Source organism: Hypomesus nipponensis, chromosome 25, assembly GCF_054491055.1.
Source record: "Hypomesus nipponensis isolate SF chromosome 25, ASM5449105v1, whole genome shotgun sequence".
NCBI classification, from domain to species: Eukaryota; Metazoa; Chordata; class Actinopteri; order Osmeriformes; family Osmeridae; genus Hypomesus; species Hypomesus nipponensis.
The window spans coordinates 2,505,122-2,530,168 of record NC_140385.1 but is presented as its reverse complement, the minus strand read 5'-3'; the positions used below and the strand labels follow the sequence as shown (position 1 = coordinate 2,530,168).

General features: G+C 49.1%; 1 protein-coding gene across 1 annotated transcript in view; it reads left to right on the top strand.

Annotated features, from left to right (window-relative positions):
* The first annotated feature begins 119 nt into the window (after positions 1 to 119).
* The window catches only part of zanl (zonadhesin, like), a 34,839-nt gene continuing 9,911 nt past the window's right edge, over positions 120 to 25,047 (top strand). Inside the window, 55 exon segments of the mRNA XM_084692070.1 lie at positions 120 to 181; positions 797 to 822; positions 2,166 to 2,312; positions 2,423 to 2,688; positions 3,129 to 3,213; positions 3,453 to 3,608; positions 4,106 to 4,273; positions 4,444 to 4,541; positions 5,049 to 5,142; positions 5,263 to 5,929; positions 5,931 to 6,135; positions 6,471 to 6,612; positions 6,798 to 7,042; positions 7,144 to 7,292; positions 7,578 to 7,706; positions 7,825 to 7,963; positions 8,127 to 8,268; positions 8,374 to 8,573; positions 8,741 to 8,879; positions 10,407 to 10,651; positions 10,753 to 10,901; positions 11,191 to 11,319; positions 11,433 to 11,571; positions 11,735 to 11,876; positions 11,982 to 12,181; positions 12,363 to 12,501; positions 12,926 to 12,997; positions 13,092 to 13,285; positions 13,702 to 13,843; positions 14,029 to 14,273; positions 14,375 to 14,523; positions 14,809 to 14,937; positions 15,053 to 15,191; positions 15,355 to 15,496; positions 15,602 to 15,801; positions 15,975 to 16,113; positions 16,538 to 16,609; positions 16,704 to 16,897; positions 17,314 to 17,455; positions 17,641 to 17,885; positions 17,987 to 18,135; positions 18,423 to 18,551; positions 18,666 to 18,804; positions 18,968 to 19,109; positions 19,213 to 19,412; positions 19,826 to 19,964; positions 20,180 to 20,296; positions 20,439 to 20,563; positions 21,388 to 21,533; positions 21,856 to 21,999; positions 22,332 to 22,439; positions 22,941 to 23,110; positions 23,822 to 24,024; positions 24,231 to 24,372; positions 24,585 to 24,832. Coding sequence (XP_084548196.1) covers positions 120 to 181; positions 797 to 822; positions 2,166 to 2,312; positions 2,423 to 2,688; positions 3,129 to 3,213; positions 3,453 to 3,608; positions 4,106 to 4,273; positions 4,444 to 4,541; positions 5,049 to 5,142; positions 5,263 to 5,929; positions 5,931 to 6,135; positions 6,471 to 6,612; positions 6,798 to 7,042; positions 7,144 to 7,292; positions 7,578 to 7,706; positions 7,825 to 7,963; positions 8,127 to 8,268; positions 8,374 to 8,573; positions 8,741 to 8,879; positions 10,407 to 10,651; positions 10,753 to 10,901; positions 11,191 to 11,319; positions 11,433 to 11,571; positions 11,735 to 11,876; positions 11,982 to 12,181; positions 12,363 to 12,501; positions 12,926 to 12,997; positions 13,092 to 13,285; positions 13,702 to 13,843; positions 14,029 to 14,273; positions 14,375 to 14,523; positions 14,809 to 14,937; positions 15,053 to 15,191; positions 15,355 to 15,496; positions 15,602 to 15,801; positions 15,975 to 16,113; positions 16,538 to 16,609; positions 16,704 to 16,897; positions 17,314 to 17,455; positions 17,641 to 17,885; positions 17,987 to 18,135; positions 18,423 to 18,551; positions 18,666 to 18,804; positions 18,968 to 19,109; positions 19,213 to 19,412; positions 19,826 to 19,964; positions 20,180 to 20,296; positions 20,439 to 20,563; positions 21,388 to 21,533; positions 21,856 to 21,999; positions 22,332 to 22,439; positions 22,941 to 23,110; positions 23,822 to 24,024; positions 24,231 to 24,372; positions 24,585 to 24,832 — 8,907 coding nt within the window.

Genomic DNA, 25,047 nt, shown 5'->3' with positions numbered 1-25,047 from the left:
CCCATACCCCGGGTTAACCTACCTGTGTCGTGCCATGGTATAAAAAGCCACAGGCTCCATCTCCTCTGCCTTCACAGCCTGCTAACGCTACAGTTAGCCTGCTAACGCTACAGTTAGCCATGGATAAGTTAACGTTTCTCTGCATGCTCCTGTGGATGGGGGCGTGCAGCTCAGAGGAAAGGTGAGTCTGGGTCTCTGAGTCTTAGCTGGCTGTCTGAGGGTTAGGGTTGGTTTAGGGTTGTTTGTTTAGGGTTTTTTGGTTATTTGAAGGTTTAGGGTTGTTTGTTTATGGTTGTTTGGTTGTTGGAAGGTTTAGGGTGGTTTAGGGGCAGTTCTGTGGGAGAGCCCCCTGTGACATTGCTTGTTAAAAGGGCTCTACAAATATGATTTGATTTGATGTTTGGTGGATTCATATAGCTTGTTTCCCACTTAACTTCATGAAGGGGGATTTTATGTAAAATTCTAGTATTGTTATAGGGCTACTACTAATAAATAACAACAGTAAGTCCTCTTATTTTTGTGTATAGATGTAGGCTGTGTATTGAAATGTCTCATCCAGAAGACCGGACTACTGTAATGAGTAACATGCATTGCCATTAACAGTAAATTAAATCATTTGTTGATTGATTTGTATTCAATTTGTTTTCAATTTCTATATGATACAGATTTTATTAAAGTTTGAAAACTGTATGAGAGGAAAATAAAATAACATGTTTGAGAGGGAAGAATAGTTTGAATGGTCTTTCAGGCAGCAGTCTTCTTGTGAGTCTAACACATATTCTCATGTTCCACGCAGAAATAGAGACACAGAAAGAGATGCTGGTAAGTCTGTAGTATAAACTATTATGTTTTATAATCTACTATGAGTTAGTATCTACTGTGTGTTATAATATACTGTGTGTTATAATCTACTATGAGTTAATATCTACTGTGTGTTATAATCTACTGTGTGTTATAATTTACTGTGTATTATAATCTACTTTGTATTATAATCTACTTTGTCTACTAACGTAACTTTCGGAATGTGTGTGCATGTGCTTTTTTTGCCTCATCCAAGGAGAAAGAGAGGGAGGCAGGGGGGGAGGGAGGGAGGCAGGGGGGGAGGGAGGGAGGCAGGGAGGGAGGGAGGGAGGGAGGGAGGGAGGGAGGGAGGGAGGGAGGGAGGGAGGGAGGGAGGGAGGGAGGGAGGGAGGGAGGGGGGAAGGGGGGAAGGGGGGAAGGGGGGAAGGGGGAAGAGAGAGAGGGAACAAGGGAGGATGAGAGATCAGAAAGAGATACAAGATGGTTCCCCAACATCACCTCATGACTTCCACACCTGGATAACACTGTCCTTGACAGTGAGGCACCTCCTTCAGTTAGCCCTCGACCTTCCTACCTTCTCTATCTGTCTCTATCTGTCTCTCTGTCTCTCTCTCTCTCTCTCTCTCTCTCTCTCTCTCTCTCTCTCTCTCTCTCTGTCTCTCTGTCTCTCTCTCTCTGTCTCTCTCTCTCTCTCTCTCTCTCTGTCTCTCTCTCTCTCTCTCTCTCTCTCTCTCTCTCTCTCTCTCTCTCTCTCTCTCTCTGTCTCTCTCTCTCTGTCTCTCTCTCTCTCTGTCTCTCTCTCTCTCTCTCTCTCTCTCTCTCTCTCCCTCCCTCCCTTCCTGCCTCTCTCTCTCTTTCACTCACTTGCTATCTCTCGCCCAGTATCTCTCCCTTTCTCTCTATCTGTCTTTCCCACTCTTTGTCTCCATGCTCTCGCCCATGCCCACCTTCCACAAAAACACGCTTATCTTTAGTGTGGGTTGGAGGGCTGGTTGCTCAGCCTTGTTGAGTTCGAAGTCGAGCATTTTACACGTAAAGTTAGCTGCCCCCAATCTGCACTTCCTGCTTTTATGACTGTTCATGTCAAGGGGGGTTTGTTGTTCCATAACTGTTCACCTGTCACTGTTTGCATGTCTGAATGCAAATGAATGAATTCAGTTCTCTCTCTCCTTTCTCTAACTCCCCTCTCCCCCTTTATCAATCTCTTTCTCTTCCAACATCCCACCCCTCAACCTCGTTTCCATTCTCCCTCTCTCTCGCTTATGCCCCACCACCACCACATTTCTCTCCCCCTCTCCCTCCCTCCCACCCCCCCCCCCCCACTCTCCCCCTTTACCCCTCTTCTCCCCACCCCCCTCTGACAGCAGTCCTGACTTCCTGTGACTTTGACCAGAACACAGACCCCTTCTGTCAGTTCCGTCAGGACACGGCGGACAACAACGACTGGACCCGCCACCAAGGCACCACCCCCACTCCCGGTACCGGCCCCAGCGGCGACTACCCGGACGGCAGTGAGTCCCCCCTGTTCTCTCCTCGGAGAACTATGGAAGTCTGGAAGTCTGTTCCGCGTCCAAGTCTGTTGTTGTTGTTTGTAACCAACGATCTCTCCTCCTATTCGTAGATGGCTACTATATCTACCATGAGGCAGACAATGTGTCCAATGGGCAGAAGGCTCGTCTCCTTAGCCCCGCCCTCTCGTCTAGCTCCGCCCAGATCTGCGTCCGGTTCCGTTACTACATGTACGGGTCGGACTTCCAGAACAAACTAAAGGTTCTGGCCCAGAGGCCCGGATCTGAGGAGACCGTCTGGGAAAGGATGGGGATCCAGAGTCCTTCCTGGTTGGGCGGATCCGTCACTGTGACCAAACCTGCCGAACAGACCCTCACTGTGAGTGTGTGTGTGTGTGTGTGTGAGCGTTTCCTAGACAGTGCTTTGTCTAAAATGTGTGTGAGTCTGTTTTTTTATGTAAGTCAGATGGTCCTATGACATTTTACGGCCACAGTATATTTTATAACTTTCCTAATCTCAACTCCTGACAATCACGTTTCAGACCGGTAGTTGTAAAACAATCTCAGTGTCCGCACATACTGTACACACTCAAATTAAATACTGTACACACTCAAATTAAACCTTTAACTCATCTCGTTTTTTCAGAAAATAACTTGACAATTTTTGAACTTTAACCCTGCAGGTTAAGTTCTGTGTTTGGATTGTGTCCATGCAATTTTTTTCTGTGCAGAATGTCTTTGAGGCTATACTGTCTATTTGTGTTTGTGTTTGTAGATCGTGTTCAAGGCTACACTGACTGTGTTTGTACGTGTGTGTAGATCGTGTTTGAGGCTCAGCGAGGATTGAGCGAGTCATGTGATTCTGCCCTGGACGACATCGTCATCAGCGAAGGAGCTTGTCCTTGTGAGTGACTTTTAAATGTTTCTTTCCTCATCTCTCTCTTTATCTTCTCTGTCTCTTTCCTTCTCTCCCTCCCTCTTCTTTTCTCTCTCTCCCTCTCTCTTCTTCTCTCTCTCTCCCTCTTCTTATCTCTCTCGCCCAACTTCTTCTTCTTTCTCTCTTTCTGGGTCTCTCTCCTCCTGTATCCCTCTCTGTCTCTCTCCTCCCTCACAACATGCGTTCATCGGTCGTTCCTCCCCCAGCCTGCCTGACAGGATGTGATTTTGACGACGCTGAGGACCTGTGTGGCTGGCAGACTCCCGAACCGGAGAACCCTGATATCTTCGGCTGGGAACGTTGGACCGGACAGACAGAGACAGAGGGAACCGGACCTGACAACGACTTCTCCAAACCGGGCCGTGAGTCACAAACAGTACTCAAATAATAATGATATAATAATCATAATAATAAGTGTCATTAATAATATGTAAAAAATGTAAAAATAATAGCATTTAAACATTTCTCAAAAATATTAAACTCCTCTCCCTCTCTCCCCCCACCTCTCCCAATTCCCCTCCCTCCTCTCCTCTCCTCCCTCCCTCCCACCACTCCTCCTCTCCTCTCCCTCTCTCCACCCCTCCCTCCCTCCCTCCAAACCCTCCTCCTCTCCTCCTCTCCTCTCCCTCTGTCCACCACTTCTCCTCCTCTCCCTCTCTCCACCCCTCCCTCCTCCTCTCCTCCTCTCCTCCTCTCCTCCTCTCCTCCTCTCCTCCTCTCCTCCTCTCCTCCTCTCCTCCTTTCCTCCTCTCCTCTCCCTCCCTCCCTCCTCCTCTCCCTCTCTCCACCCCTCCTCTCCTCCTCTCCTCATCTCCTCTCCTCTCTCCACCCCTCCTCTCTCTCCCCCTGTACTCTGTAGTGGGCAGCTACATGCTGATGGACTCCTTATCTGCTGTGCCGGGTGCCAAAGCAGAGCTGAGAAGTCCAGTCACCAATGCTGCTGCCGGTTGTCTGGACCTTACCTTCCACTACTACCTCTACGGCACCGCCACCACCATGGCAATCAACGTCTACGCTGTCACTCCTGGTATGAACCTCCCACACACACACAAATACACACACACGGACAAAAATTCTCAACACACTTCCTCAAATTGATTCATCTTCTCTTTTGTCTCTCTCACTTTACCTCTTTCCCTCTCCCTCCCCCTTTCTCTCCTTCTCTCTCTCCCTGTCTCTCTCTCTCTCTGCTTCCAGGAGGAGGTCTTGGAGCCCCTCTCTTCAGTCTGAGGGGGAACCAAGGCCAGGCCTGGAAGCCTGCAGAAATACGCTACCTGGGAACGTCCAACATCCAGGTGATTAAACACTGAGGACTGACCTAAACACCCCTGTTATATGTTAATACAGTATATTAACTCTTGTGTCGCCTTCGGATCATTGACAGCACAAGGGTTAAACATATAGGACTGACCCCTGTTAAGACATTATTCAAGTTGACTTTGCATTCCTTAAGAGACACTTTAGGAACCTTATAAGACATTCTTTAAGACATAGTTCCCTCCTCTAGAGACATACTTTGCACCTTAAGACACTTACAGGACACACTAGACATAATTTGTGAGACGTTATATCTTATTAGACATACTTTACATGATTGTAACATGTAATGCTAGAATTTGTGATGAGTGGTAGAGGATTTTGAGTTCAGGTTGTAGGTTCAAACACCCCTTTTTGTTTGGATAACGGCTTGCTGAATGAGCTTAAACATACATCTCTGACATCAATATATTTAAGGTGATAGCTCTAGGCAAGGGCGACAGGGAATCTGATGTTTCGATTCTCTCTGTCTGTCGGCGTTTCAGTTTGTCATTGAGGGAGTCTTTGGTGAGACAGACAAGACAGATATTGCTGTGGATGCTGTTTGCATCACTTCCTGCACGGGTAAGAATATTGCCTGTCAGTTGAGACGCAAGATTTAGATAAAGTTTGTTTTCAAATATAAATAAACGGTGAGACAACTGACTTTAGCTTTTTACCTGTAACATGATTTTGTTTGGTCTCATTTTTCCTTCTCAGCTCCTCCACCAACTACACCTAAACCACCAACACCTGGACCAACTACCCCGAAACCACCAACTCCTGGTCCAACTACACCTAAACCACCAACTCCTGGACCAACTACACCTAAACCACCAACTCCTGGTCCAACTACACCTAAACCATCAACACCTGGACCAACTACACCTAAACCACCAACTCCTGGACCAACTACGCCTAAACCACCAACTCCTGGTCCAACTACACCCAAACCATCAACACCTGGACCAACTACACCTAAACCACCAACTCCTGGTCCAACTACACCTAAACCATCAACACCTGGACCAACTACACCTAAACCACCAACTCCTGGACCAACTACGCCTAAACCACCAACTCCTGGTCCAACTACACCCAAACCATCAACACCTGGTCCAACTACACCTAAACCATCAACACCTGGACCAACTACACCTAAACCACCAACTCCTGGTCCAACTACACCCAAACCATCAACTCCTGGTCCAACTACGCCTAAACCACCAACTCCTGGTCCAACTACACCTAAACCAACAACTCCTGGTCCAACTACACCTAAACCTCCGACCACTAAACCACCTGGTAGGGTTACATACAGACGGAAATATACCCCAACAAATTTCACCCTGTATCTGAAATGTTTTCAACTTGCTAATGCCTCTCCTCTCCCCTCCAGTGACATGCCCCCCTGATTCGCAGTACATTGAATGTGGGCCTGCCTGCATCCCCAGCTGCAAGGAGCCCTCCACCAACTGTACTGGCTCCTGCATCAGCGGCTGCTTCTGTAAGCCAGGCTACGTCTTCAAGGGCAGACGCTGCGTACCCCTGGAAAAGTGTGGCTGTCTGGACGATCAAAACAACTACTATGAGGTCAGAGGACAGGGGTTGTGAACAGTTATAAAGATTTTCTGGACACTTATGAGCACATTTGAAAATCTGTGGTCATGTTCAACTCCCAATGCAAATTTTGGACTCTTAAGAATGCTTAAGGATGTTTACGAACACTTCTGAATGCCTTTGAACCCTTCTAAATGCCTGCGACCACTTATGAATGCCTATGAACACTTATAAATGCCTACAAAAACGTGAATTCCATAGAAAGCGGTGGAGTTCTGATGAATGCTCACAATGCGATCATCAAGGCAAAGATGAGCCGTGAACCGGAAGTTACAGTCACTTCTCTAAGTCTGTGTCCTCGCTTGCAGCCTGGAGAGATCATATTCGGTGACGGCTGCTCCAAGCTGTGTCGCTGCGCAGGGAACTACACCCTGGAGTGTGTCGACAACTCCTGTCTCCCCACAGAAGAGTGTCGTGAGGTCGGAGGGGGCTCAAGCTGCTACCCCAAAGGTAGATAAGTCATCCGGAAACATTTCTAAGAACTGTTGTGGAATCCTAGTGGAAAAGCTGCTAAGCTGAATCTGTACATTAGTAGGATTCCACTTTTAGACATAATTGTACCTAACTGTACAATCTCTGTGTATTCTACTGATCAATCATAACTCTCCCTCTTTCTTTCATCATCCCTCCCTCAGACACCTCCACCTGCGTGGCGTCTGGTGACCCCCACTACACCACCTTCGACAAGCGTCGCTACGACTTCATGGGCAACTGCACCTACCTGATGTCAGAACCCTGCAACACCACCGCCGTGCAGCACTACGAGGTGCACGTGGAGAACGAGAACCGCCGCAACCAGCCCTCCATCTCCTACGTCAAGGCCGTCCATGTGTACGTGAGCGGGCTCAAGGTCTCCATCTTGAAGGGAGGCACTGTGCAGGTGAGATGGTGGGATGGTGCGATTGGTGGAGTAAGAGTGAGAGGCAGAGAGAAGGATGAAGGAGACACTTTAACCCTTTGTGTTCATGTCTTGTCTTGTAGCTGAATGGTACCAACATCAACATACCACTTACCCCGGCACCAGGCGTGTCCGTGTTCCGATCAGGCAAACACTACACGGTTGCCATGGACTTTGGCGTGACCGTGCGCTACGACGGTAACCACCACATGGACATCAAAGTCATCAAGGAGTGAGTGAACACACACAGCATTCGCGAACACAAATAGTACACACACAGAACACACAAAGCACATGTACACACATAAAACACGCAACAGAAATCTCTTAAATTCATGAGGAAACACGATCATGGCATCTGTCCTGGTCCTGGTTCTGGTCTTAGTCCTTTGCCTGGTTATAATCACCAGTCCAAATGGGCCCTTTCTGAAAAAAGAAGATCAGTTATTGTGGTGAGGGTTTGCTCATGCCCCTCCTGTCTGTGTGTGTGTGTGTGTGTGTTTGTGTGCGTGTGTAGCTACAAGGACCAGCTGTGTGGTCTTTGTGGAGACTACAACGGCAACTCCAAAGACGACTTCCGTAAACCCGACGGCTCTCTGACGACCAACGTCAACGACTTCGGAAACAGCTGGTTGACTGATCCAGAGTGAGTCCTTTACACACATACACACCGAAACACACACTTACTTGCACACATCTAACCCCTCCTTCCCTCACACACACACACACACACACACACACACTAAGCATCCCTCTCCCCCCAGGTGTAATAAGAAGCCCAACACCACCGTCCCAGGCTGTACTGATGAGGATCAGGACAAGTATCAGAGTTCAGCCTACTGTGGCATCCTGCTGGACAAGAACGGACCCTTCGCTGTCTGCCACCCCAGGGTCAACCCCAACGTGAGCTGAACATTTACACATATACTGTATATATATATACAGGCAAATACACGTGCATTCACAATCAGTCAATATTTGCATTACTGAAATAGGCTAACATGTGTAGAAGTGAAGTGAGCTAGCTGAAACCGATTCTGTGTGTGTGTGCGTGTGTGCGTCTCAGGGCTTCTTCAAGGACTGTCTGTTTGACCTGTGTGCTCTGGACGGAGCCAGGCCAGTGTTGTGTGAGGCCATCGAGGCGTACGTCAACGAGTGTCAGGACCGAGGCGTGGTCATCGGAACCTGGAGGAACGAGACCTTCTGTCGTGAGTGACACACACACACACATATAATATTTGATGGTCACGTGAATTTCTATACATGCCAGTTAAGAGTTGCCTGATATATTCACCCCTCCTTTCTTCCCCCAGCCCTGATATGCCCCCCCAACAGCCACTACGAACCCTGTGCCCCCGCATGCCCCCCCACCTGTGCCACCCCCCCCACCACGGGCTGTGGAGCACCCTGCTCTGAGGGGTGTGTGTGTGACCCTGGGTATGTCCTCAGTGCGGGCAAGTGTGTGAAGAAGGACAGCTGTGGATGCAAACACACCAATGGACAGTACTATGAGGTGAGGGAAGAGAGTGTGTGTGTGTTTGTGTGGTTTTGTTGACTCAACACATCTTAACAAAACTTGAACAAAACTGCATTCTGTTTTCAACCCTCTCTTTCTGTCTGTTTCGTTCCCTCTCTGCCTCCCTCTCTCTCTCTCTCTCTCTCTCTCTCTCTCTCTCTCAGCCTGGAGAGGAGTTTTACGTGGAGAACTGTCTGCTGAAGTGCAGGTGTGACGCCCCCTTTGTCACCTGTTCAGCGTCAGACTGTCCTCCTAAGGAAGAGTGCCGGTTGGAGGGAGGAGAGCTGGGATGCTACCCTATTGGTATGTCTTAACCATCAGCATCCTCAACTCTAAGATAGTTGGAATACACATAACATGCAGACAATGGCTTGATGTGAAATGTAGTTTCAGTCTGGGAGAAGAAATGGGTAGCTACCCCAATTTGTAGGCTGTCACCTTGAACATCAACCAGGAGAAACCTGCAAGAGAGCAGGCCAACAAAACAAATACCTAAACCAAAGGTTGTGTTACGTGATACGCAGAAAGACAATCGTCAGAGTGGCTTTCTGGGGGCTGTAGAGATGTGAAGTAAAGAGTGGCATGATGGGAATTGTAGTCTAGATCTACAGAGTTGACATACTTCTGCCTTGTTTGACATTAAATATCCCGGCCTCTGCCCCAACCATCTCTCTCTCTCTCTCTTTTTTTATTTTTTGTTCTTTCCCCTTTCTCGTCTTCATTTCAGCTCCTCCAACTACACCTAAACCAACAACTCCTAGACCAACTACACCTAAACCTCCGACCACTAAACCACCTGGTAGGGTTACATACAGACGGAAATATACCCCAACAAATTTCACCCTGTATCTGAAATGTTTTCAACTTGCTAATGCCTCTCCTCTCCCCTCCAGTGACATGCCCCCCTGATTCGCAGTACATTGAATGTGGGCCTGCCTGCATCCCCAGCTGCAAGGAGCCCTCCACCAACTGTACTGGCTCCTGCATCAGCGGCTGCTTCTGTAAGCCAGGCTACGTCTTCAAGGGCAGACGCTGCGTACCCCTGGAAAAGTGTGGCTGTCTGGACGATCAAAACAACTACTATGAGGTCAGAGGACAGGGGTTGTGAACAGTTATAAAGATTTTCTGGACACTTATGAGCACATTTGAAAATCTGTGGTCATGTTCAACTCCCAATGCAAATTTTGGACTCTTAAGAATGCTTAAGGATGTTTACGAACACTTATGAATGCCTATGAACAATTACGAATGCCTACGACCACTTATGAATGTCCATGACCACTTATGAAACCCCTTTAAACCCTTCTGAATGCCTATGAACACTTATGAATGCCCGTGGCCACTTATGAATGCCTATAAACACTTCTAAATGCCTACAAAAACGTGAATTCCATAGAAAGCGGTGGAGTTCTGATGAATGCTCACAATGCGATCATCAAGGCAAAGATGAGCCGTGAACCGGAAGTTACAGTCACTTCTCTAAGTCTGTGTCCTCTCTTGCAGCCTGGAGAGATCATATTCGGTGACGGCTGCTCCAGGCTGTGTCGCTGCGCAGGGAACTACACCCTGGAGTGTGTCGACAACTCCTGTCTCCCCACAGAAGAGTGTCGTGAGGTCGGAGGGGGCTCAAGCTGCTACCCCAAAGGTAGATAAGTCATCCGGAAACATTTCTAAGAACTGTTGTGGAATCCTAGTGGAAAAGCTGCTAAGCTGAATCTGTACATTAGTAGGATTCCACTTTTAGACATAATTGTACCTAACTGTACAATCTCTGTGTATTCTACTGATCAATCATAACTCTCCCTCTTTCTTTCATCATCCCTCCCTCAGACACCTCCACCTGCGTGGCGTCTGGTGACCCCCACTACACCACCTTCGACAAGCGTCGCTACGACTTCATGGGCAACTGCACCTACCTGATGTCAGAACCCTGCAACACCACCGCCGTGCAGCACTACGAGGTGCACGTGGAGAACGAGAACCGCCGCAACCAGCCCTCCATCTCCTACGTCAAGGCCGTCCATGTGTACGTGAGCGGGCTCAAGGTCTCCATCTTGAAGGGAGGCACTGTGCAGGTGAGATGGTGGGATGGTGCGATTGGTGGAGTAAGAGTGAGAGGCAGAGAGAAGGATGAAGGAGACACTTTAACCCTTTGTGTTCATGTCTTGTCTTGTAGCTGAATGGTACCAACATCAACATACCACTTACCCCGGCACCAGGCGTGTCCGTGTTCCGATCAGGCAAACACTACACGGTTGCCATGGACTTTGGCGTGACCGTGCGCTACGACGGTAACCACCACATGGACATCAAAGTCATCAAGGAGTGAGTGAACACACACAGCATTCGCGAACACAAATAGTACACACACAGAACACACAAAGCACATGTACACACATAAAACACGCAACAGAAATCTCTTAAATTCATGAGGAAACACGATCATGGCATCTGTCCTGGTCCTGGTTCTGGTCTTAGTCCTTTGCCTGGTTATAATCACCAGTCCAAATGGGCCCTTTCTGAAAAAAGAAGATCAGTTATTGTGGTGAAGGTTCGCTCATGCCCCTCCTGTCTGTGTGTGTGTGTGTGTGTGTGTGTTTGTGTGCGTGTGTAGCTACAAGGACCAGCTGTGTGGTCTTTGTGGAGACTACAACGGCAACTCCAAAGACGACTTCCGTAAACCCGACGGCTCTCTGACGACCAACGTCAACGACTTCGGAAACAGCTGGTTGACTGATCCAGAGTGAGTCCTTTACACACACACACCCCGAAACACACACTTGCTTGCACACGTCTAACCTCCCTTCCCTCCCTCACACACACACACACACACACTAAGCATCCCTCTCCCCCCAGGTGTAATAAGAAGCCCAACACCACCGTCCCAGGCTGTACTGATGAGGATCAGGACAAGTATCAGAGTTCAGCCTACTGTGGCATCCTGCTGGACAAGAACGGACCCTTCGCTGTCTGCCACCCCAGGGTCAACCCCAACGTGAGCTGAACATTTACACATATACTGTATATATATATACAGGCAAATACACGTGCATTCACAATCAGTCAATATTTGCATTACTGAAATAGGCTAACATGTGTAGAAGCTAAGTGAGCTAGCTGTAACCGATTCTGTGTGTGTGTGCGTGTGTGCGTCTCAGGGCTTCTTCAAGGACTGTCTGTTTGACCTGTGTGCTCTGGACGGAGCCAGGCCAGTGTTGTGTGAGGCCATCGAGGCGTACGTCAACGAGTGTCAGGACCGAGGCGTGGTCATCGGAACCTGGAGGAACGAGACCTTCTGTCGTGAGTGACACACACACACACATATAATATTTGATGGTCACGTGAATTTCTATACATGCCAGTTAAGAGTTGCCTGATATATTCACCCCTCCTTTCTTCCCCCAGCCCTGATATGCCCCCCCAACAGCCACTATGAACCCTGTGCCCCCGCATGCCCCCCCACCTGTGCCACCCCCCCCACCACGGGCTGTGGAGCACCCTGCTCTGAGGGGTGTGTGTGTGACCCTGGGTATGTCCTCAGTGCGGGCAAGTGTGTGAAGAAGGACAGCTGTGGATGCAAACACACCAACGGACAGTACTATGAGGTGAGGGAAGAGAGTGTGTGTGTGTGTTTGTGTGGTTTTGTTGACTCAACACATCTTAACAAAACTTGAACAAAACTGCATTCTGTTTTCAACCCTCTCTTTCTGTCTGTTTCGTTCCCTCTCTGCCTCCCTCTCTCTCTCTCTCTCTCTCTCTCTCTCTCTCTCTCTCTCTCTCTCTCAGCCTGGAGAGGAGTTTTACGTGGAGAACTGTCTGCTGAAGTGCAGGTGTGACGCCCCCTTTGTCACCTGTTCAGCGTCAGACTGTCCTCCTAAGGAAGAGTGCCGGTTGGAGGGAGGAGAGCTGGGATGCTACCCTATTGGTATGTCTTAACCATCAGCATCCTCAACTCTAAGATAGTTGGAATACACATAACATGCAGACAATGGCTTGATGTGAAATGTAGTTTCAGTCTGGGAGAAGAAATGGGTAGCTACCCCAATTTGTAGGCTGTCACCTTGAACATCAACCAGGAGAAACCTGCAAGAGAGCAGGCCAACAAAACAAATACCTAAACAAAAGGTTGTGTTACGTGAAACGCAGAAAGACAATCGTCAGAGTGGCTTTCTGGGGGCTGTAGAGATGTGAAGTAAAGAGTGGCATGATGGGAATTGTAGTCTAGATCTACAGAGTTGACATACTTCTGCCTTGTTTGACATGAAATATCGCGGCCTCTGCCCCAACCATCTCTCTCTCTCTCTCTTTTTTTATTTTTTGTTCTTTCCCCTTTCTCGTCTTCATTTCAGCTCCTCCAACTACACCTAAACCAACAACTCCTAGACCAACTACACCTAAACCTCCGACCACTAAACCACCTGGTAGGGTTACATACAGACGGAAATATACCCCAACAAATTTCACCCTGTATCTGAAATGTTTTCAACTTGCTAATGCCTCTCCTCTCCCCTCCAGTGACATGCCCCCCTGATTCGCAGTACATTGAATGTGGGCCTGCCTGCATCCCCAGCTGCAAGGAGCCCTCCACCAACTGTACTGGCTCCTGCATCAGCGGCTGCTTCTGTAAGCCAGGCTACGTCTTCAAGGGCAGACGCTGCGTACCCCTGGAAAAGTGTGGCTGTCTGGACGATCAAAACAACTACTATGAGGTCAGAGGACAGGGGTTGTGAACAGTTATAAAGATTTTCTGGACACTTATGAGCACATTTGAAAATCTGTGGTCATGTTCAACTCCCAATGCAAATTTTGGACTCTTAAGAATGCTTAAGGATGTTTACGAACACTTATGAATGCCTATGAACAATTACGAATGCCTACGACCACTTATGAATGTCCATGACCACTTATGAAACCCCTTTAAACCCTTCTGAATGCCTATGAACACTTATGAATGCCCGTGGCCACTTATGAATGCCTATAAACACTTCTAAATGCCTACAAAAACGTGAATTCCATAGAAAGCGGTGGAGTTCTGATGAATGCTCACAATGCGATCATCAAGGCAAAGATGAGCCGTGAACCGGAAGTTACAGTCACTTCTCTAAGTCTGTGTCCTCGCTTGCAGCCTGGAGAGATCATATTCGGTGACGGCTGCTCCAGGCTGTGTCGCTGCGCAGGGAACTACACCCTGGAGTGTGTCGACAACTCCTGTCTCCCCACAGAAGAGTGTCGTGAGGTCGGAGGGGGCTCAAGCTGCTACCCCAAAGGTAGATAAGTCATCCGGAAACATTTCTAAGAACTGTTGTGGAATCCTAGTGGAAAAGCTGCTAAGCTGAATCTGTACATTAGTAGGATTCCACTTTTAGACATAATTGTACCTAACTGTACAATCTCTGTGTATTCTACTGATCAATCATAACTCTCCCTCTTTCTTTCATCATCCCTCCCTCAGACACCTCCACCTGCGTGGCGTCTGGTGACCCCCACTACACCACCTTCGACAAGCGTCGCTACGACTTCATGGGCAACTGCACCTACCTGATGTCAGAACCCTGCAACACCACCGCCGTGCAGCACTACGAGGTGCACGTGGAGAACGAGAACCGCCGCAACCAGCCCTCCATCTCCTACGTCAAGGCCGTCCATGTGTACGTGAGCGGGCTCAAGGTCTCCATCTTGAAGGGAGGCACTGTGCAGGTGAGATGGTGGGATGGTGCGATTGGTGGAGTAAGAGTGAGAGGCAGAGAGAAGGATGAAGGAGACACTTTAACCCTTTGTGTTCATGTCTTGTCTTGTAGCTGAATGGTACCAACATCAACATACCACTTACCCCGGCACCAGGCGTGTCCGTGTTCCGATCAGGCAAACACTACACGGTTGCCATGGACTTTGGCGTGACCGTGCGCTACGACGGTAACCACCACATGGACATCAAAGTCATCAAGGAGTGAGTGAACACACACAGCATTCGCGAACACAAATAGTACACACACAGAACACACAAAGCACATGTACACACATAAAACACGCAACAGAAATCTCTTAAATTCATGAGGAAACACGATCATGGCATCTGTCCTGGTCCTGGTTCTGGTCTTAGTCCTTTGCCTGGTTATAATCACCAGTCCAAATGGGCCCTTTCTGAAAAAAGAAGATCAGTTATTGTGGTGAAGGTTCGCTCATGCCCCTCCTGTCTGTGTGTGTGTGTGCGTGTGTTTGTGTGCGTGTGTAGCTACAAGGACCAGCTGTGTGGTCTTTGTGGAGACTACAACGGCAACTCCAAAGACGACTTCCGTAAACCCGACGGCTCTCTGACGACCAACGTCAACGACTTCGGAAACAGCTGGTTGACTGATCCAGAGTGAGTCCTTTACACACACACACCCCGAAACACACACTTGCTTGCACACGTCTAACCTCCCTTCCCTCCCTCACACACACACACACACACACACTAAGCATCCCTCTCCCCCCAGGTGTAATAAGAAGCCCAACACCACCGTCCCAGGCTGTACTGATGAGGATCAGGACAAGTATCAGAGTTCAGCCTACTGTGGCATCCTGCTGGACAAGAACGGACCCTTCGCTGTCTGCCACCCCAGGGTCAACCCCAACGTGAGCTGAACATTTACACATATACTGTATATATATATACAGGCAAATACACGTGCATTCACAATCAGTCAATATTTGCATTACTGAAATAGGCTAACATGTGTAGAAGCTAAGTGAGCTAGCTGTAACCGATTCTGTGTGTGTGTGCGTGTGTGCGTCTCAGGGCTTCTTCAAGGACTGTCTGTTTGACCTGTGTGCTCTGGACGGAGCCAGGCCAGTGTTGTGTGAGGCCATCGAGGCGTACGTCAACGAGTGTCAGGACCGAGGCGTGGTCATCGGAACCTGGAGGAACGAGACCTTCTGTCGTGAGTGACACACACACACACATATAATATTTGATGGTCACGTGAATTTCTATACATGCCAGTTAAGAGTTGCCTGATATATTCACCCCTCCTTTCTTCCCCCAGCCCTGATATGCCCCCCCAACAGCCACTACGAACCCTGTGCCCCCGCATGCCCCCCCACCTGTGCCACCCCCCCCACCACGGGCTGTGGAGCACCCTGCTCTGAGGGGTGTGTGTGTGACCCTGGGTATGTCCTCAGTGCGGGCAAGTGTGTGAAGAAGGACAGCTGTGGATGCAAACACACCAATGGACAGTACTATGAGGTGAGGGAAGAGAGTGTGTGTGTGTGTTTGTGTGGTTTTGTTGACTCAACACATCTTAACAAAACTTGAACAAAACTGCATTCTGTTTTCAACCCTCTCTTTCTGTCTGTTTCGTTCCCTCTCTGCCTCCCTCTCTCTCTCTCTCTCTCTCTCTCTCTCTCTCTCTCTCTCAGCCTGGAGAGGAGTTTTACGTGGAGAACTGTCTGCTGAAGTGCAGGTGTGACGCCCCCTTTGTCACCTGTTCAGCGTCAGACTGTCCTCCTAAGGAAGAGTGCCGGTTGGAGGGAGGAGAGCTGGGATGCTACCCTATTGGTATGTCTTAACCATCAGCATCCTCAACTCTAAGATAGTTGGAATACACATAACATGCAGACAATGGCTTGATGTGAAATGTAGTTTCAGTCTGGGAGAAGAAATGGGTAGCTACCCCAATTTGTAGGCTGTCACCTTGAACATCAACCAGGAGAAACCTGCAAGAGAGCAGGCCAACAAAACAAATACCTAAACCAAAGGTTGTGTTACGTGATACGCAGAAAGACAATCGTCAGAGTGGCTTTCTGGGGGCTGTAGAGATGTGAAGTAAAGAGTGGCATGATGGGAATTGTAGTCTAGATCTACAGAGTTGACATACTTCTGCCTTGTTTGACATGAAATATCCCGGCCTCTGCCCCAACCATCTCTCTCTCTCTCTCTTTTTTTATTTTTTGTTCTTTCCCCTTTCTCGTCTTCATTTCAGCTCCTCCAACTACACCTAAACCAACAACTCCTAGACCAACTACACCTAAACCTCCGACCACTAAACCACCTGGTAGGGTTACATACAGACGGAAATATACCCCAACAAATTTCACCCTGTATCTGAAATGTTTTCAACTTGCTAATGCCTCTCCTCTCCCCTCCAGTGACATGCCCCCCTGATTCGCAGTACATTGAATGTGGGCCTGCCTGCATCCCCAGCTGCAAGGAGCCCTCCACCAACTGTACTGGCTCCTGCATCAGCGGCTGCTTCTGTAAGCCAGGCTACGTCTTCAAGGGCAGACGCTGCGTACCCCTGGAAAAGTGTGGCTGTCTGGACGATCAAAACAACTACTATGAGGTCAGAGGACAGGGGTTATGAACAGTTATAAAGATTTTCTGGACACTTATGAGCACATTTGAAAATCTGTGGTCATGTTCAACTCCCAATGCAAATTTTGGACTTTTAAGAATGCTTAAGGATGTTTACGAACACTTATGAATGCCTATGAACAATTACGAATGCCTACGACCACTTATGAATGTCCATGACCACTTATGAAACCCCTTTAAACCCTTCTGAATGCCTATGAACACTTATGAATGCCCGTGGCCACTTATGAATGCCTATAAACACTTCTAAATGCCTACAAAAACGTGAATTCCATAGAAAGCGGTGGAGTTCTGATGAATACTCACAATGCGATCATCAAGGCAAAGATGAGCCGTGAACCGGAAGTTACAGTCACTTCTCTAAGTCTGTGTCCTCTCTTGCAGCCTGGAGAGATCATATTCGGTGACGGCTGCTCCAGGCTGTGTCGCTGCGCAGGGAACTACACCCTGGAGTGTGTCGACAACTCCTGTCTCCCCACAGAAGAGTGTCGTGAGGTCGGAGGGGGCTCAAGCTGCTACCCCAAAGGTAGATAAGTCATCCGGAAACATTTCTAAGAACTGTTGTGGAATCCTAGTGGAAAAGCTGCTAAGCTGAATCTGTACATTAGTAGGATTCCACTTTTAGACATAATTGTACCTAACTGTACAATCTCTGTGTATTCTACTGATCAATCATAACTCTCCCTCTTTCTTTCATCATCCCTCCCTCAGACACCTCCACCTGCGTGGCGTCTGGTGACCCCCACTACACCACCTTCGACAAGCGTCGCTACGACTTCATGGGCAACTGCACCTACCTGATGTCAGAACCCTGCAACACCACCGCCGTGCAGCACTACGAGGTGCACGTGGAGAACGAGAACCGCCGCAACCAGCCCTCCATCTCCTACGTCAAGGCCGTCCATGTGTACGTGAGCGGGCTCAAGGTCTCCATCTTGAAGGGAGGCACTGTGCAGGTGAGATGGTGGGATGGTGCGATTGGTGGAGTAAGAGTGAGAGGCAGAGAGAAGGATGAAGGAGACACTTTAACCCTTTGTGTTCATGTCTTGTCTTGTAGCTGAATGGTACCAACATCAACATACCACTTACCCCGGCACCAGGCGTGTCCGTGTTCCGATCAGGCAAACACTACACGGTTGCCATGGACTTTGGCGTGACCGTGCGCTACGACGGTAACCACCACATGGACATCAAAGTCATCAAGGAGTGAGTGAACACACACAGCATTCGCGAACACAAATAGTACACACACAGAACACACAAAGCACATGTACACACATAAAACACGCAACAGAAATCTCTTAAATTCATGAGGAAACACGATCATGGCATCTGTCCTGGTCCTGGTTCTGGTCTTAGTCCTTTGCCTGGTTATAATCACCAGTCCAAATGGGCCCTTTCTGAAAAAAGAAGATCAGTTATTGTGGTGAGGGTTCGCTCATGCCCCTCCTGTCTGTGTGTGTGTGTGTGTGTGTGTTTGTGTGCGTGTGTAGCTACAAGGACCAGCTGTGTGGTCTTTGTGGAGACTACAACGGCAACTCCAAAGACGACTTCCGTAAACCCGACGGCTCTCTGACGACCAACGTCAACGACTTCGGAAACAGCTGGTTGACTGATCCAGAGTGAGTCCTTTACACACATACACACCGAAACACACACTTACTTGCACACATCTAACCCCTCCTTCCCTCACACACACACACACACACACACACTAAGCATCCCTCTCCCCCCAGGTGTAATAAGAAGCCCAACACCACCGTCCCAGGCTGTACTGATGAGGATCAGGACAAGTATCAGAGTTCAGCCTACTGTGGCATCCTGCTGGACAAGAACGGACCCTTCGCTGTCTGCCACCCCAGGGTCAACCCCAACGTGAGCTGAACATTTACACATATACTGTATATATATATACAGGCAAATACACGTGCATTCACAATCAGTCAATATTTGCATTACTGAAATAGGCTAACATGTGTAGAAGTGAAGTGAGCTAGCTGAAACCGATTCTGTGTGTGTGTGCGTGTGTGCGTCTCAGGGCTTCTTCAAGGACTGTCTGTTTGACCTGTGTGCTCTGGACGGAGCCAGGCCAGTGTTGTGTGAGGCCATCGAGGCGTACGTCAACGAGTGTCAGGACCGAGGCGTGGTCATCGGAACCTGGAGGAACGAGACCTTCTGTCGTGAGTGACACACACACACATATAATATTTGATGGTCACGTGAATTTCTATACATGCCAGTTAAGAGTTGCCTGATATATTCACCCCTCCTTTCTTCCCCCAGCCCTGATATGCCCCCCCAACAGCCACTACGAACCCTGTGCCCCCGCATGCCCCCCCACCTGTGCCACCCCCCCCACCACGGGCTGTGGAGCACCCTGCTCTGAGGGGTGTGTGTGTGACCCTGGGTATGTCCTCAGTGCGGGCAAGTGTGTGAAGAAGGACAGCTGTGGATGCAAACACACCAACGGACAGTACTATGAGGTGAGGGAAGAGAGTGTGTGTGTGGTTTTGTTTAACTACTCACAACTATAGTGAAACATGAAATACGTCACCTTTTGCGGACCTTTTCCTGGGACCCTCATCTTCAAATGCTTTTTTTAGTGGGATTTGGGTTAGAGTGTTTGTTAAGGTTAAAACTACATGAAAGGGTTAGAAGTTAGTGCTTGAATATAACATGATCCAGGACCCAATAGGATAGAAAACAAACCTGTGTCCATAAATTGCAAATGTCACTCTCATCTCTCTTTCTGCTTATGTCTCTCTCGCTCTCCCTCTCTCCTTCTCTCTCTCTCTCTCTCTCTCTCTCTCTCTCTCTCTCTCTCCCTCTCTCTCTCTCTCTCTCTCTCTCTCTCTCTCTCTCTCTCTCTCTCTCTCTCTCTCTCTCTCTCTCTCAGCCTGGAGAGGAGTTCTATGTGGAGAACTGTCTGTTGAAGTGCAGGTGTGACGCCCCCTTCGTCACCTGTTCAGCGTCAGACTGTCCTCCTAAGGAAGAGTGCCGGTTGGAAGGAGGAGAGCTGGGATGCTACCCCACTAGTAAGTCCTCATCTTAAACGTCAACATCCTCTAGGCAGTTACACCACAAGCCAACGGCATTATGGGAAATGTAGTTCAGGTAGAGGGGAGGAGAGCGTTACGCCTCCCTCCTCCACACCCCTCCCTCCGCCTTTTTTTCCCTCCCTCCATCCTTCCCACCCACACTCTCCCTCCACCTTCTCACACCTTCCTTTCTCCCCCTTCTCTCACCTCAGGTTTCCAGGATTGTGTGATATCAGGGGACCCCCACTACAACACTTTTGACAAAAAGTTCTTCAGCTTCATGGGCACCTGCACTTACACCCTAGCGAGGAACTGCAACACCACCTCCGGTAAATCTAACACCTCTCCCGTTCCAAGTCAACTCCTTTACGCCTAAGTTCCGACAGACAGCTCTACGTTCCACTCTGGAGTTCTGATGTTCTCGGTCTGGTTTTGCCGTGCTTTTTAATGCTGGTTCTGTTGGGTTCTCAGGCCCGAAGTTCTCAGTGGAGGGGAAGAACGAGGAGAGGGGCGGGCCTGGGCTGTCGTACCTGCGGAAGCTCTACGTCACCGTTAACGGAATCACGGTCACCATGATGAAGAGCAGGAGGATCCTGGTTGGTCCACATACACACACACACACACATGCACTCACACACACACACACATGCACTCACACACACACACATGCACTCACTCACACACACTCACACACACACACACTTGGACTTTGATGTGGATGTAATATATACATAATACATACTATACATGCACAAGCAAATGGACTTGCTCTTTACATTAGACATGTCAATATATGCTTTAGTACAAACTGTTATAGACATCAAAATACAAGCAAATTTATATCGTTGTGCATTCTCTCGTTTGTGGCATTTGTCAATGTTTGAATGGAAAATCTTAGAAAACACCTTTGCTCGACTTACACGTTTATCTCTTTAGCATTCCCCAGGGTGAAAGTGTATCAGTTTTTTTACCTGCATTTATTCTCTTCATATCTTGTCTAATCCTCAGAGATTAGCACAAATCACAGCAGAAGCACAGAACCTGCCTCTTTCAAATTCATCATCTATCTGTCCTCTCTCTTATTGGTTGTCTGTTATCGCTCATCCACTCACTTGGCATTTCTCGGTTAATCCTTCTAATCTCTTGTTTTATTTTCCTGATAATACCCCTTATCTCATCTTTCTTCCAAGGCCTCATCTCAGATTACACGAGAGGAATGTTCTTGGACAGCTGTAGAATGTAAAACTTAGAATGTAGAACTAAGAATGTAAAGTTTAGAATGTAAAGTTTAGAATGTAAAGTTTAGAATGTAAAGTTTAGAATTTAAAGTTTAGAATGTAGCTGTGCTCGAAGATCACCATGGAGTTAACATAGTTACTCACCCCCCCTACTCTCCCTGCCCCTCCCTCCCCCTCCTCAGGTTAATGGAAGGCGTGTGTCCCTCCCCAGTTCTCCCTCTCCTCTGATGTCGCTGTCGCTGGCCGGCCAGTACGTCACCCTGCAGACCACCTTCGGCCTCAGGGTCCGCTGGGATGGCACCCACTACGCCCAGATCACCGTTCCCAGGTGGGTGCATCCTCCTGGCGGGCACCAGGAAGTCCAGGCACAACCACTTCCTGTCTCGACTCCCCCCCCCCCCACACCCCTCCTCTCCACCTCATAGTGTACTGATCTGAGGAGCAGAATTGAGCCTCAGGTGGAATCTAGAGCGTTCGTGAGAGATCCAAGATTAATCCGCCGGAGGCCGCCGAAGTCCTCCATTGATGACCTTGATAATCCTGTGACAGGTTTCTCAGAATCTCTATATTTACTTTCTTTTTTTCCTCCTCCCCCCTTTCTCCCATCTCTCTCCTCCCCCCCTCCCCCCGTCTCTCCGTCCTCCTCCCAGTTCCTACCAGGACCAGATGTGTGGTCTCTGTGGAGACTATGACGGTAACCCTAACAACGACTTGGAGAAGCCAGATGGCTCGCAGGCCGGAAGCTCCGACGACTTCTGCAACAGCTGGCAGACGGACGACGACGAGGACGACACGTGAGTTACCGAGGACGCCGTTGCTACGGTTACTGTCCGACGAGCGACAGAGCTTTTGACGCTTGTGTGTAAACGCGTCTTATTTGTTTGCGTGATAATTATGGGGATTGTGACTTTTATGGATGCAGCATTTTAGACACACCCAAAGATGCTTTACAACAGTCTGTGATGATTATAGAAAACACATTCATCCACTCTGACTGCAAACGGCCAACAGAAGTAGCTTGTTGGCACGTCACTTTGGAGAAAAGAATCAGCTAAATGAACAGGAACCAAACAGATGAACATTTTGAGTTCTTCATTTTTGAGTGTTTGAACTTCTTGCCTTCCAGGTGCAAACAAGACACCAGCCCTGACCCTACCTGCGACCCCAAACTGGAGGCGGAGGTCTCTAAACCTGAGAACTGTGGCAAGATGAACGACCCCGCTGGACCCTTTAGGTTAGCAACACAACCTCAACACAACCTCAACACAACTAACTATTGATTATCATAAATAACTCAAATGTCCACTCTGATTGGCTGACATCCTGTGCTGGTAGTATTATGCCCCCTGTGTGGCTGAGCGCAGTAGATGCATTGGCCTCCACACACGCAAATATTGACCAACACAAACACAATCCCTGGACAACTGACAGAGCTAAACAGCCCTGGAGGACCGATGATATCAGATTATGATCATCCAGATTATGATCATCCAGATTATGATCATCCAGATTATGATCATCCAGATTATGATCATCCAGATTATGATCATCCATATTATGATCATCCAGATTATGAGAATCCACCAATGACAGTATTTTTAACTCACAAGAACACACATTTACTCTCTCTCTCTCAATTACTCCTCACCTCCAAGCACACGCTTACACACAACTGCTCTCTCCCTCTGTCTCCTCCCCCCTCTCTCTCCCACTCCCTCTCCCCCCCCTCCCCCAGGGAGTGTATCGCCGTGGTGAACCCCCTCCCGTTCTTCCGGTCGTGTGTGTATGACATGTGTCGCTACGAGGGGCAGCAGAGCGTGCTCTGTGACCAGCTGCAGGCCTACACTGACGCCTGTCTGGGCGCAGGTGCCAAGGTTCACCAGTGGAGGGCGCCAGACTTCTGTCGTAAGTCAGCCCTACTCAAACTCACATACACTTTGTCTTATCCATGAGCACAGTACTGAGCCACGTTCATCACAGTGTGTGGAGCTGCCTGTCACAGGCCTGGACGTGTTGAGCAGCAAACACGTCTGTATGTCTGCACATCCTGACTCTTTGAACTGCTGTTAATCTCTTTGGCTGCAGAGTTCACATGGAGGTTTGGCAACACTTTGATAATTTGACCCTTGGCACACCCCTAGTCCTAAGAACATGTGGTGTCTTTAACTGTCTGCTGTGTGATTGTGTGTGTGAGTGTGTGTGTGTGTGTGTGTGTGTCTACGCGTCCTGTCAAGCAGTTTAACAGGAGGTTGTTAGGGGAGAGGTTTGCTCTAAACCCTGTGAGCTGTACAGACTTTAAGAACCAAATAATTTATCACTTTAGCTCTTGCCTCTAATGACATTTCTCTCTCCTTCTGTTCTCTCTCTCTTTACCCCCCCCCCACTCTTCTCCATCCTGCTGTCTCTCCTCTCCATCTCTCACCCACTCAATCCTGTCTCCTTCACACCCCCTCTCCCCCTACTCTCCTTCTCTCCCCACACCCTGTCCCTCCCTCCCCTCCCTCCCTCCCTCCACCCCCTTCCTCCCTCTCTCCCCCCACTCTCCTTTCACCCCCCCACACCCTGTCCCTCCCTCCCTCCCTCCACCCCCTCCCTCTCTCCCTCCCCCCCCCACAGCCCTGGCCTGCCCCCCCAACAGCTCCTACTCCCTGTGCGTGAGCTCGTGTCCGGAGACGTGTGTGGGGGCGACGGGCCCCCCCGGGTGTGGCAGTGCGTGTGTGGAGGGCTGCACCTGCAACCCAGGCTTCATCCTCAGCGACGACACCTGTGTGTCCCTGAAGGACTGCGGCTGTGTTGACGCGTCCGGCTCCTACCACCCCGTGAGTTCTGCCCGGCAACAGCGTTTACGCTCAGGCTAGCAACAGCGTTTACGCTTCCCTGAACTGTGGGGTTGAGAAACAAAACAAAGTTTTTAAAAGACAAGGACTGTTTTCACAGAGTTGTGGAATGATATCGTTTTCTGAGTTGAAGGAGACATGGAAGTAGGTTCATCGTGCATCTGTGTGTGTGCGTGTATGCGAGCCAGGTGGGGGAGGAGTGGTATAAGGAGGGCTGTAAGGAGAAGTGTGTGTGCCAGGGAGGAGGGCACGTCCAGTGTCATGCCACCTCCTGCCTCCCCACTGAGAGCTGCCAGCTGCAGGACGGAGACTACGGCTGCAAGCCTCTAGGTACACACACACACACATACACACACACCCAGGCGCACACACATACACACGCCCAGACACACACAAACGCACAGACTGACACACACAGACCCAGTTAGAAACTTTCCAATTTCAAACCTACATATGTAACCCCCCCCCTTCCCTCCTCCTCCCCCCTCCTCCTCCCCCCTCCTCCCCCTCCCTCCCCTCCCCCTCCCCCCTCCTCCCCCCAGTCACAGGCGTCTGCTCCGTGTCGGGCGACCCTCACTACGTGACCTTTGACCGGAGGACGCACCACTACATGGGCGCCTGCTCCTACACGCTGGCCCAGCCCTGCAACGAGACGGCCGGCGTGCCGTACTTCAGCGTGGACACGCAGAACGAGCACCGCGGAAGCAACCGGAAGATCTCCTACGTGAAGGCCGTGGTGGTCAGGGTGTACGGCCTCACCGTCATCCTGGACAAGGGGCGCAAGGTTCAGGTGAGGAGGGGGGTTAGAGAGAGGGAGGAATTAGAAGACCAATTACATAGATCACAAGATAGTCACCATTTATAAATGTACTATCAAATACACAAATAGTTTTTCCCAAAAAATTATCAAAACATCTTTTAGAAAATATTGTTTCCAACTTTTTTGTAGCAAATATTTTTCCCAACTTTTAAAAAAATATATATTTTTGGAACCTCTCTCCCCCT